This window comes from Tachyglossus aculeatus, chromosome 6 (genome assembly GCF_015852505.1).
Source record: "Tachyglossus aculeatus isolate mTacAcu1 chromosome 6, mTacAcu1.pri, whole genome shotgun sequence".
NCBI classification, from domain to species: Eukaryota; Metazoa; Chordata; class Mammalia; order Monotremata; family Tachyglossidae; genus Tachyglossus; species Tachyglossus aculeatus.
The window spans coordinates 39,052,957-39,065,908 of record NC_052071.1 but is presented as its reverse complement, the minus strand read 5'-3'; the positions used below and the strand labels follow the sequence as shown (position 1 = coordinate 39,065,908).

The following is a 12,952-nucleotide window of genomic DNA, read 5'->3' as shown; positions in this document are numbered from 1 at the left end:
CTGAGCTGGATACCTTCTATCTACCCCTAAGCTTAGTAGAGTCTTTGGCACATAGTAAGTGCTTACCAAATACCACAGTTAGTATTATTACTAGGTGGTAGCCTCCTCTGCCACAAATCGACTGCATCTGCTTCTGACTGTTCAAATGCATGACGAGCTGTTGCCCTTCGGCCCACAGGCTGCGTGTGACTAAGTGAGGGGGTTGGACTGACAGGGCGGGCCGGGCCAGAGGACTCTGGGGGGACTTGTGTCCAGTGGACCCCCAGGACCGTTCTCCCTATAATAATAATAATGATAATGATGGTATTTGTTAAGCGCTTACTATATGCAGAGCACTGTTCTAAGCACTGTGACCGAGGGGCAGCCTTCAGGGTCTGTGTGCCCCAGAGGGAAGACCTCAGCTGGGGGATTTGGCCTGCCGTACCCCATATCTCCGGGCTCAGGAGCTGACCCGGCCTGCCCGAACCCGCTTCCTGAGCAGAACCTACCAGACTGGTTTTTTTTTTTTTTTGATGGCATTTATTAAGCACTTACTATATGCAAAGCACTATTCTAAGCGCTGGAGAGGTTACAAGGTGATCAGGATGTCCCAAGGCGGGGGGCTCACAGTCTTAATCCCCATTTTACAGATGAGGGAACTGAGGCACAGAGAAGTGAAGTGACTTGCCCAAAGTCACACATCTGACAATTGCCGGAGGTGGGGTTTGGACCCATACCTCTGACTCCAAAGCCCGTGCTCTTTCCACTGAGCCACGCTGACTGTTTTCTGGCGAGGACAGGGGGCATGGAGTGGGGGGGGGCGGGGCAGAGGAGAGAGGGTGCGCTCTTTATGACGAAGAGCCCGGGAAAGCTGTGTGGTGCCAGAGTGTTAACGGGTGAGGGACCCCTCTGGAAATGAACCCAAGGTGGCATCTGGAACCGCCTGGGGCTACGCCGGGGAGACCTGGCTGGAGGTGACAGAGGAGACTTGTGTGGCTTGACAGCTGCCTGACATTTCGTCCTCATCCCCAAAGGGGCTCTTCCCGCAGAAGACGAGCTTGAGCATGCAGGAGCGAAACTGTAAGAGAGGACAGAGTAGGGGCTCTTAGGATCCGGGTCGCCCGTGGCCCAGGGTGGTGGACTCCGGCAAGTCACAGAGAGGGTGGTGACGGAGCCAAACTCCCTGAGTGGGGTCCCAGACCTGAGACCACTGATTGCACCTCTTTGAAGCACGCTAAGAGCTACTAAGAGCTCACCTCCTCCAGGAGGCCTTCCCAGACTGAGCACCCTCCTTCCTCTCCCCTCCTCCCCCTCCCCATCCCCCCCACCTTACCTCCTTCCCCTCCCCACAGCACCTGTATATATGTATATATGTTTGTACGTAGTTATTACTGTATTTATTTTATTTGTACATATTTATTCTATTTATTTTATTTTGTTAATATGTTTTGTTTTGTTGTCTGTCTCCCCCTTCTGGACTGTGAGCCCGCTGTTGGGTAGGGACCGTCTCTATATGTTGCCAACTTGTACTTCCCAAGCGCTTAGTACAGTGCTCTGCACACAGTAAGCGCTCAATAAATACAATTGAATGAATGAATGAACGCTACAGCACCCAGGTCAGGGCGTTCTCTGGGAATCTGCGCTCAGTGGACCTCTGGGCCCCTTCTCCCTGTGGTCAAAGTGCAGCCTTCAGGGTCTGTGTGTATCCTGATGGAAGCCCTCAGCTGGGGGACTTGGCCCCATTCAATGATTGAATGAACGAACCAGCGGTGCTGGGGTGAGTTGGGGTGGGAGCTATGGGTCCCAAAAGTTTCACTTTTGGGCCTGAAAGTTTGGTGACTGAGGGACCCCTTGCGAATGCCTCCAGAGACCCTTGTCAGGAGCCCCAGAAACCCTTGTGTTGCCAATTTGTACTTCCCAAGTGCTTAGTACAGTGCTCTGCACATAGTAAGCGCTCAATAAATACGACTGATTGACGATTGATTGATTAGTCTCTGCAAACCAACCCAACCTGAATTATTTCTCAACTCTCTCTCTCCCCTCGCCTCATTCTCAGCCGCAGTATAGCAGGTCAGAGCTTCGTTTCTACTTCCTCCGCCTGCGACGCCAAGGCCCAGGGAGGGACCCGATAAACTGCCCCGTCGTCTTGCCCTCCCCTCCCACCAACCCTCCCTGAGCTCGGCTCCACCCCCACGGCTCCTCGCTGCGCCTCGGGCCTCCAACCTGCTTGTTCATGAAGACGTAGATGACGGGATTGTAGACGGTGGAGGCCTTGGAGAAGACGGAGGGGATGGAAGCCATGCGCAGGTCGAAGGCCTGGCCCCGGTTGGTGACCACCCAGAGGGAGAAGGAGGCATACGGCAGCCAGCACACCAGGAATCCTAATACCATGACGATCACCATCTTGGTCACCTCCCGCTCTGCCTTCTGAGTGGTGGCCGATTGCTCCTGCTGCTTAGCCACCTGGAAGACAGTGGCAGGAGGGCCGCGTGGCGTTCGGTTTGGTCTCCTTTCTGGTCAGGTATGGTTGGGCTGGGCCTCGTTGTTAAGGGCAAACTAAATGTTCTCCCCTGCACTGGGGAGCCACAGAGGGAGCAGGGTCCTGAATGCCGTGGAGAGATGACTTGTGCATGAAACTTCAAGGCCCTACTGAGAGCTCACCTCCTCCAGGAGGCCTTCCCAGACTGAGCCCCTTCCTTCCTCTCCCCCTCGCCCCCCTCTCCATCCCCCCCATCTTACCTCCTTCCCTTCCCCACAGCACCTGTATATATGTCTGTACATATTTATTACTCATTTATTTATTTTACTTGTATATATCTATTCTATTTATTTTATTTTGTTAGTATGTTTGGTTTTGTCTCCCCCTTTTAGACTGTGAGCCCACTGTTGGGTAGGGACTGTCTCTATATGTTGCCAATTTGTACTTCCCAAGTGCTTAGTACAGTGCTCTGCACACAGTAAGCGCTCAATAAATAAATACGATTGATGATGATGATGAAATGGGGGATCCTGGGAAGAGCAGAAGACTGGACCCCCCCGACCCGGTTACAGTATTAGGGATATAATTGTCTGTCTCCCCCTTCTAGACTGTGAGCCCGCTGTTGGGTAGGGACCGTCTCTATATGTTGCCAACTTGTACTTCCCAGGCGCTCAGTACAGTGCTCTGCACACAGTAAGCGCTCAATAAATACGATTGAATGAATGAATGAATGAATGAATCTGCCCCTCCCCATCCGACTGCTCTCCTCCTGGAGCTAAGGAGCTTTTCATCCCTTCTCTGCCTCTGACCACGTGCCCTCAGGACTGGAGTCTGTTGGCGTGTGTCTCCAGCCGGAGGACTTACGTAAAGTGTCTCCGGGTAATAATGATGATGATGATGATGGTATTTGTTAAGCGCTTACTATGTGCAAAGCACTGTTCTACGCGCTGGGGAGGTTACAAGGTGATCAGGTTGTCGCACGGGGGGGGCTCACAGTTTTAATCCCCATTTTACAGATGAGGCATTTGTAATATTAATAATTTTGTATTTGTAATAATAATAATGGCATTTGTTAAGCGCTTACTATGTGCAAAGCACTGCTCTAAGCGCTGGGTAGAGGGTCAGCGGGGCAGTCACAGGTTGGAGCCAAATTCACTCACTGAACCATCTGCAGGCAGTTGAGGCCCACCTGAGCGGGGCTCGTTCCAACAGACCCAGCCGCCCAAACACACAGGGGCCCGGCTCACGCACAACATCACACATTTGGACCTCTTGCTCTGCTGGTCTCGTTCAGGAACACATTAATTCATTCATTCAATCATATTTATTGAGCGCTTACTGTGTGCAGAGCACTGTACTAAGCGCTTGAGTCTTTGGGAAAGACTCAACATTAATGGTGACATTGCCAGTCCACAGCAAGCTAACAGTCTTGGAGGGGAGAACGATCTCAATACAAATAAATAAAATTACAGATATGTACACTCATTCAATCGTATTTATTAAGTGCTTACGGTGTGCAGAGCACTGTACTAAGCGCATGTACATGTGTGCTGTGGGACTGGGGAAGAGCAATGGGAGTAAGTCAGGGTGATGCAGAAGGGAGTGGAAGATGAGGAAAAGTGGGGCTTAGTCCGGGAAGGCTTCTTGGAGGAGATGTGCCTTCAATAGGTACATAAATGTAAATGTAGAGAAGCATCATGGCCTAGTAGATAAAGTATGGGCCTAGTAGAGTTAGAAGGACCTGGGTTCTAATCCTGGCTCCGCTGATTGTCTGCTTTGTGACATTGGGCAAGTCACTTCACTTCTCTGGGCCTCAGTTCCCTCATCAGGAAAGTGGAGATTAAGACTGTGAGTCCTATGTGGGACGGGGACTGTGTCCAACCCAGTTAACTTGTATCTACCCCAGCGCCTAGTAAAGTAACAAATACCATAATTAAGACCCTGAGCCCCATGTGGGACAGGGACTATGTCCAACCCAATTTTCTTGTACCCACCGCAGACCTTAGTATAGTGCCTTGCACATAGTAAGTGCTTAACAAATACCATAATAATTATTATTACAGTGCTTGGCACATAGTAAGTGCTTATCAAATGCAACAATTATTATTATTAGTATATGCCCTTATGTGCAAGGGCCCAAAATGGGAGTTGACAGATATCCATGTACTTTCCTTTCCTTTCCTTTCCTTACATTTTCAGAGAAGCAGCATGGCTCAATGGAAAGAGCACGGGCTTGAGAGTCAGAGGTCATGGGTTCAAATCCCGGCCCTGCCAATTGTCAGCTGTGTGACTTTGGCCAAGTCACCTAACTTCTCTGTGCCTCAGTTACCTTATCTGTAAAACGGGGATGAAGGCCGTGAACCCCACGACGTGGGACAATCTGATCGCCTTGTATCCTCCCCGGCGCTTAGAACAGTGCTTTGCACATAGTAAGCGCTTAACAAATGCCATCATCATCATCATGACTCCTGGCTCCCCCTCACTACTCATTTTCACCCATGCTGATGCTCCGGGGCCTGGGGATTGAGAGTTGAAGGGGTGCACAGGCAGTGTGTCCAGGATGACACCCCCTGGAAAACCTCAGAGGTCAACACTGGCCATGGCGGCAGTGACCCGGGACGGTGGGACAACAGGACGAGAGCAGACCCTTGGTCCCTGTAGGGCGTTTCCCCGGTAGCAGCGGAGGGGAATACCCAAGGTCTGGTTTATAAGGGCCAAGCACCGTGGATATTCACCACCCTCAGGGCCAGGGAAGGTTAAACTTTTTTTTTTTAATGGTATTTGACAAGTGCTTAGTATTTGCCAGGCACTGTATAAAGGGTTGTAGTAGATACAAAGTAATCAGGTTGGATCCCACATGGGGCTCCCCATCTTAACTCCCTTTTTACAGATGTGGTAACTGAGGCAGAGGGAGGTTAATCAACTTGCCCAGGGTCACACAACGGACAAGAGGCAGAGCCAGGATGCGAACCTAGGTCCTCTGATTCCCAGGCCTAGGCTCTTTCCACTGGGCCACGCTGCTTCTCTGGGTGTATCTGGGATGGAGGAGTCTAATGGGTGTCCCCTGACTCCTCCTCCCCTCCTTGCTACTGGTGGGATGGTTTTGGAGGAGGCAGAGGTGGAGAGCCTGGGCGGATGGAGCCAGGACTGAGGGTCACACTGTATTCTCAGTGTCTGCACCCTCTCTGCTGACGGGGGCGGCTTAGCCGCCGCAGGGGTTACTAAGTTCAGAGGGTTTTGTCCCCTTGAAATGGCCGAGCAGGGACCGTATCTGATATATTACACTCTCCCAAGCATTTGGTACAGTGCTCTGCACACAGTAAGAGCTCAGTACTGGCAACCGTGACTGACTGATTAACAGGAAGGGCTGAGGAAGGTCGGGGCAGATAGGAAGAGAGTAGAGCTAAAAATGGAAACCCAGGTAGGGACTGTCTCTATATGTTGCCAACTTGTACTTCCCAAGCGCTTAGTACAGTGCTCTGCACACAGTAAGGGCTCAATAAATATGATTGATTGATTGATTGATTTGAATGGGCATTTAGAGCTTTTTCTCCCTCTATTCCATCTCCTCTTTAGGGCTCAGTCTCCAGCAGGAGGGGGAGGCTCTTTAAACTCCCCTCACCCGTTTGGCTTGAGAAGCAGCCTGGTCTAATGGGAAAAGCCCAGACTGGGGAGCGGAGGACCTGAGCTCTGCTCCCAGTTCTGCCACTTCCTCAGTGGGGAAGTCACTTAACCTATCCGGGGCCTCAGTTTCCTCTTCTGTAAAATGGGGGTGAGATGCCTGTTCTCCCTCCCCTTTAGACTGTGAGCCCCATGTGGGACAGAGACGACAGTGTCTGACCTGATTATCTTGAATCTACCCCACAGCACAGAACAGGGTAGGGCTTAACAAATACCACAGTTTATTCCCGTTCTGATCTTTCCAGGCCCCCCGGTTCAGATCCCGGACTGTGGGACACACGGAGATCTCCCGCGGGCCTCCCTGAAGGTGTTTCTGAAGGTCGAGGGAGAGGCCAGGGCCAAAGCCCCTTTGGCCCTTCTGTTCAAGTAGCAGCCTGGAACGTACTGATAGGCCGCTTATCCCAATTGTAAGCTCTAAGTGCACTAAGCACTGAATTTTATTTTTAATGGTATTGGTAAAGCCCTTACTATGTGTCAATCACCGTTCTAAGCCCTGGGATAGATGCAAGTTAATTAGGCTGGACACAGTCCCTATCCTGCATGGGGCTTACGGCCTAAGCAGGAAGGAAAACAGGAGACGAGGTAACTGAGGCACAGAGAAATTAAGCGACTTGCCCAAAGTCACACAGCAAGCAATTGGCAACTGGGAAGCAGCTTGGCATAGTGGTTAGAGCACGGGCCTGGGAATCAGAAGGACTTGGGTTCTAACCCCAGCTCTGCCGCTTGTCTGCTGTGTGGCCTTGGGCAAGTCACTTTAATTCTCCGTGCCTCAGTTACCTCATCTGGAAAATGGGGATTGAGACCGTGAACCTCACATGGAACAGGGACTATGTCCAACCCGAATTGAACATGAACATTTTTTTAAGCGCTTACTATGTGCAAAGCACTGTTCTAAGCGCTGGGGGGGATACAAGGTGATCCGGTTGTCCCACGTGGGGCTCACAGTCTTAATCCCCATTTCGCAGATGAGGGAACTGAGGCCCAGAGAAGTTAAGTGACTTGCCCAAAGTCACACAGCTGACGAGTGGCGGAGCTGGGATTTGAACCCATGACCTCTGACTCCAAAGCCCAGGCTCTTTCCACTGAGCCAGGCTGCTTCTAACAAGTGCTGCTTGTATCCACCCCAGCACTTAGTACATAGCAAGGACTTAACAACCACCACAGTTATTATTATTGTTAGACTCAGGATTAGAATCCAGTTCTTTTGCCTCCCAGGGCGAACATTTTCTACTAGGCCACGCTGCTTCTCATGAACGGAATGCCCGAACTCCACATGCTGCTGGCGCTCGCTGCCAGGAGGGAGGGAGTTGGCAAGGGGCAGGGAGATTGATGTGGGGCGGCTACCAGGGTCTTGGTGGCCCCTCTCTCTCCTCTCTCATTCACCCTCCCACCTACTTGCCAGCCCTTCTCTTTCTCACTCGGCCAGAAGAGAGACTCTGTCACAGAAGCCCCTTCCTTCCTCTCCCCCTCGTCCCCCTCTCCACCCCCCCCATCTTACCTCCTTCCCTTCCTCACAGCACCTGTATATATGTATATATGGTTGTACATATTTATTACTCTTTATTTATTTTACTTGTACATATCTATCCTATTTATTTTATTTTGTTGGTACGTTTGGTTTTGTTCTCTGTCTCCCCCCTTTTAGACTGTGAGCCCACTGTTGGGTAGGGACTGTCTCTATGTGTTGCCAATTTGTACTTCCCAAGCGCTTAGTACAGTGCTCTGCACATAGTAAGCGCTCAATGAATACGATTGATGATTGATGATGATGGTGGTGCCAACTTGTTCTTCCCAAGCGCTTAGTACAGTGCTCTGCACACAGTAAGCGCTCAATAAATACGACTGATTGATTGATTGGTGCCAGGAAGTGCGGTCATCCCTCCCTCGACTCATTTTCCCCACACGAGTGGTCTACAGTGCTCTGCATGCAGTAAGCGCTCAATAAATACCATTGATTGATGGATTGATTGATTGGCCAGTGGCCGGTGCCCCGTTAATAATAATCATAATGATGGTATTTGTTAAGCACTTACTATGTGCAAAGCACTGTTCTAAGCGCTGGGGGGGGGGATACAAGATGATCAGGTTGTCCCACGTGGGGCTCACAGTCTTAATCCCCATTTTACAGATGAGGTAACTGAAGCTCAGAGAAGTTAAGTGACTTGCCCAAGGTCACAGAGCAGGCATGTGGCAGAGCTAGGATTCGAACCCAGACCTCTGACTCCAAAGCCCGTGCTCTTTCCACTGAGCCACGCTGCTTCTCTATAAAAAAACTTTTGTTAAGTGCTTACTACGTGCCAAGCACTGTTCTAAGCACATAGTAAGCACTTAATACATGCTATCATTATACAAGGGAATCAGGTTGTCCCACACGGGGCTCACAGTCTTCATCCCCATTTTACAGATGAGGGAACTGAGGCTCAGAGAAATTAAGTGACTTGCCCAATGTCACACAGCTGACAAGTGGCAAAGTCGCGTTGGCACGGGGACCCCGAGATCTGGAGGGGTCACTCTCCAAGGTCACCCTCTACCCCCTGGGGATCCTGAGTCCGGACGGAGGGAAGAGGGACTACATACTTACAGACCGGAGGGTGAGAAGGAGGCGTCCGTAGGAGAAGATGATGATGGATAAGGGGACCCCAAAGCAGAAGGAGAAGAGGAAGATCACGTAGGATTCGTTGTTCCACTTGTTGTTAGTCGTGTACCAGTCGGGGCCGCAGGAACACTGGAGACCTTCGGGGATGTACCTGGGTAGAGTGGGTGACCCTGGGTCGGGCAGCCTGCTCAGTCAAGACTCGCCCACTTTGCTCTGCTTCCCGCTCCTGCTCTAGACCACCGTCAGAGATGATTTGACAGCCCCCGGGACCCCTCAGCTCCCAGCCTGCCCATCCTCCTCCTCCTAGAGCAGCCCCTAATCCATCTTTTTTTCGAGGTGTTAAAAGCTATGTATCAGATATTGAACTAAGTGCTGGGGTAAATACAAGTTAAGCAGGTTGGACACAGTCCCTCTCCCACACAGGGCTCACGGTCTTAATCCCCATTTTACAGGTGAGGGAACTGAGGCATAGAGAAGTGAAGTGACTTGTCCAAGGTCCCAGAGCAGACTCGGCTTCAAGGTTGTCCATCCCCTGGCCCCCTCCTACCTCAGCTCTCTTCCCTCCTTCTCCAGCCCAGCCCGCACCCTCCGCTCCTCTGCCGCTGACCTCCTCACTCTACCTCGTTCTCACCTGTCCCGCTATCGACCCTCGGCCCTCGCCTGTCCTGCCATCGACCCCCAGCCTACATCCTCCCCATGGCCCGGAATGCCCTCCCTCCACACATCCACCAAGCCAGCTCTCTTCCTCCCTTCAAAGCCCTACTAAGAGCTCACCTCCTCCAAGAGGCCTTCCCACACTGAGCCCCCTTTTTCCTCTCCTCCTCCCCATCCCCCCCGCTCTACCTCCTTCCCCTCTCCACAGCACCTGTATATGTGTTTGTACAGATTTATTACTCTATTTATTTTACTTGTACATATTTACTATTTATTTTGTTAATGATGTGCATCTAGCTTTATCTCTGTTTATTTGATGACACCTGTCCACATGTTTTGTTATGTTGTCTGTCTCCCCCTTCTAGACTGTGAGCCCATTGTTGGGTAGGGACCGTCTCTAGATGTTGCCAAGCGCTTAGTACAGTGCTCTGCACACAATAAGCGCTCAATAAATATGATTGAATGAATGATTAGAACTCAGGTCCTCTCACTCCCAGGACTGTGTTCTTTTCACTAGGCCCCGCTGCTTTTCATCCCAACCAGAACAGGGTCCCTGGTCCTAAATACTCCACCTGACTGCGCTGACAACACTCACTGTTTTGGGCACCTTGCCTCAGTCTCCCCACCACAACTACAGCCTGAGGAGGGGATCCCCAGTAGCACAATGAACTGGGGCTATTTAGTAGCCACTCAGGGCTTGAGAAGGGATGGAGAATTGTTCTCTGTTCCTATTATGGCGAGAACAAGAGGATGTGAATTTAACTTAATTCAGACTGAAGAGAAACTTCCCGATTGGGGGAGTTGTTACAGGCTAGATCAGGCGACTCAGGATAGTTCTTCCAACCCCGGTCTCACCCTGGACCGGTGTTAGTGCCCAGAAGCAGTGGGATGACTGTGTGTCTTTTAGGGGTTCTGCGGAGTCGTGGGATTCTTTTCCTCCTTTCTCTTGAAGCCTCACTACCCGCCTCAACACCTGGGTTGTTGTATGGATGCCAACCAGTTGGCCGGAGCCGCCCGCCCCTACCCACCCACCCGATTTTGGATGACATCAGTCCACCCTCTGCCATCCATGTCTGCTGGAGAGTGACCCTCTATCCCGGGAGAGGGAAGGGATGTCTTCCAGTCTCTGGGCTCGGCACCTACCTGCTCCAGCCAAACAGGGGTGGCAGGGACGCGGCAAGCCCAAACACCCAAGTGGCGACACAGCCGAAGATGGCGTGAGTGCCCCGGAAGGATAGATTTCCCAGCGGTTTGCAAATGACCAAGAACCTCTCGAAGGCGATCACTGCCAAGGACCAGAGGCTCACCATCCCTGCAGAGGGGGAAAGCGGGGATGGGAGATGAGAACATCCGGGATTCCAGCCAGGTAGGCCCGCCTACTGCTCCGAAACCTACTTGGGATGGGGTAGGGAGAGGCAGGGATTGAGGAGGGAGGGGGCAAGTGGGAGCCTAGAGGGAAGCCAAGCAAGGGACAGTAGAAAGGGGAGATGGAGGGATTCATTCATTCATTCATTCATTCATTCATTCATTCAATCGTATTTATTGAGTGCTTACTGTGTGCAGAGCACTGTACTAAGTGCTTGGGAAGTACAATTTGGCAACATATAGAGACGGTCCCTACCCAACAGTGGGCTCACAGTCTAGAAGGGGGAGACAGAGAACAAAACAAAACATATTAACGGAATAAAATAAATAGAATAAATGTGTACAAGTAAAATAAATAAATAAATAGAGTAATAAATACATACAAACATATATACATATATACAGGTGCTGTGGGGAAGGGAAGGAGGTAAGGCGGGGGGGATGGAGAGGGGGAGGAGGGGGAGAGGAAGGAGGGGGCTCAAGAGAGAGATGAAGAAAGAGGGATGAAGAGAGAGAGAAGTTAAGAGGGAAGGAGAGGAACAGAGTCATCAATCAGTGGTATTTATTAAGCGCTTTCTATGTGCAGAGCCCTGTTCTCAGCACTTGGGAGAGTATAGTACAACAGAATGAGCGGATACGTTACCTGCCCGTAACGAGCTTACATTTCCCCAGTGGGCATTAGGGAAATAGAGGGCAAGGAAGGAATGGAAGAGAAGGGAGGTAAAGCAAGGAGAGGGCTGATGAAGTAAGAGGATGTGGAGGTGAAGGGGGGGGGGAAAGAGCGGACAGAAACCAAGAAGAAAAGTTCTTTGCTGAGCAGGTTTCAGATTGGGAAGCTTCATCTTATCTTCTTCTCTTTGGCCTCGAGGCATCCTTGTGGGCATCTTCATCCTCAGTTCTCACCTCCCCTGAAGTCTCCCACGTTACTGCGGCCTGTTTGCCCCCGAGGGTAGAGCTGGGAGGGAAGGGGCTGCCTTTCCACCACCCGCAAGCTTGGCTGCTTTCCCTTCTGCATCGATGGGGAGCCCCGCCAGCCCCTCCACCCCAGTTGAGAAAGTGCTCCTCCCCGACGCCGTCAGCTCCGGGATGGAGTTACTCACCCCCCAGCGTGGCCGCAAAGCCCTCGATTTTGCAGGCGGTGGGGCCCAGGACGAAGTACATGTGGGCGAAGCTGTAGAAGGCGGTGGCGGAGCCCACACAGACCACCAGCATGTTGGAGACGGCCAGGTTCACCAGGATGTAGTTGAGGTGGGAGCGCAGTTTCTTGTACCTGACGGTGCAGATGACGGTGAGCAGATTGATGGGGAAGCCCAGGGTTACGAGGAGGAACATGAAGGCCGCCAGGCTCAGGAAGATCCCCGCCCCTCCCAGGTGGGTTTGGGGCACAAGGAAAGGACTCAGAGAGGTGATGTTGTCCGTGTCCAAGGGAAGGGGGATAAAGAAATCTTCGGGAGGCTCATTCTGCAGATTCTGGTGGGTTTTATGCATCATTAGATTTGGGTGACGAGAGGGAGAGAGATGGGCCCAGGGAGAGAAGATGGAGGGACAATCTAGATTTCTGAAGCCAGTGTCCAACCCCACCTCACGCCACACCAGAAGGGAATAGTTGAACAGAAAAGCCCCTGAATTTTCTCAGCATCCCAAGAGAAGCAGGCCACCGAACGTCTAATTTAGGGGCAGCGGTGCCATGTTTTGCAGGGGTTCATGAGGGTGATTATATTTGATGGACGGATGGCACAGGCTCCTTTTATACCCTTGGGTTGGGAGCCTTGAGAGAAGCCTTGGCACCGTCCCTGGGGCAGGGTTTTCCTTTTCTTTTGTGTTTTAATCGTATTTAAGGCTAAGACGGTCTTATCCGCACCGAGCAAGACTCCGCCGCCACTCCCAATGGGCTGGGAAAGGTGGGCTTGTCCAGAAAGCCAATCTGCTTTACAGGCTCCTAATCACAACGCAAGGAGTCTAATCTCTGCTTTGGAAAATCACAGGGTTGGTGGGGGGCTGGGTCGGGGGAGGGGGAGGGCAGAGAGCTAAGAGCAGCTCTTCCCATACTTTCACAGAAGCCAAATTTAGGAGCTTCAAACTTCCTGGGGAAGGAAAGCTACAGGTGTTCCCTACCTGATCCTTTGAACCCATTTACCCCAAAGCCTCTGGACTTTCTACTTTCCCAAGGATAATAATAATAATAATAATAATAATGA

At 51.4% G+C, this 12,952-nt stretch overlaps 1 protein-coding gene across 1 annotated transcript; it reads right to left on the bottom strand.

Annotated features, from left to right (window-relative positions):
• Positions 1–928: 928 nt before the first annotated feature.
• On the bottom strand, positions 929–12,242 carry LOC119930050 (blue-sensitive opsin-like). Its single transcript, XM_038748485.1, has 5 exons — positions 11,855–12,242; positions 10,533–10,701; positions 8,721–8,886; positions 2,203–2,442; positions 929–1,057 (listed from the first exon to the last, which is right to left on the bottom strand). The coding sequence occupies exons 1-5, from the start codon at positions 12,240–12,242 to the stop codon at positions 929–931; spliced, it is 1,092 nt and encodes a 363-aa protein (XP_038604413.1).
• Positions 12,243–12,952: the final 710 nt, after the last annotated feature.

Coding starts and splice junctions, on each gene's coding strand:
- LOC119930050 (XM_038748485.1), bottom strand. CDS start 12,242: ATGCATAAAACCCACCAGAATCTGCAGAATGAGCCTCCCGAAGATTTC. Junction 2,443..8,720: donor TCCTTCTCACCCTCCGGTCT/GTAAGTATGTAG, acceptor ACTGTCTTCCAG/GTGGCTAAGCAGCAGGAGCA. Junction 1,058..2,202: donor ACGTCTTCATGAACAAGCAG/GTTGGAGGCCCG, acceptor CCTCTCTTACAG/TTTCGCTCCTGCATGCTCAA.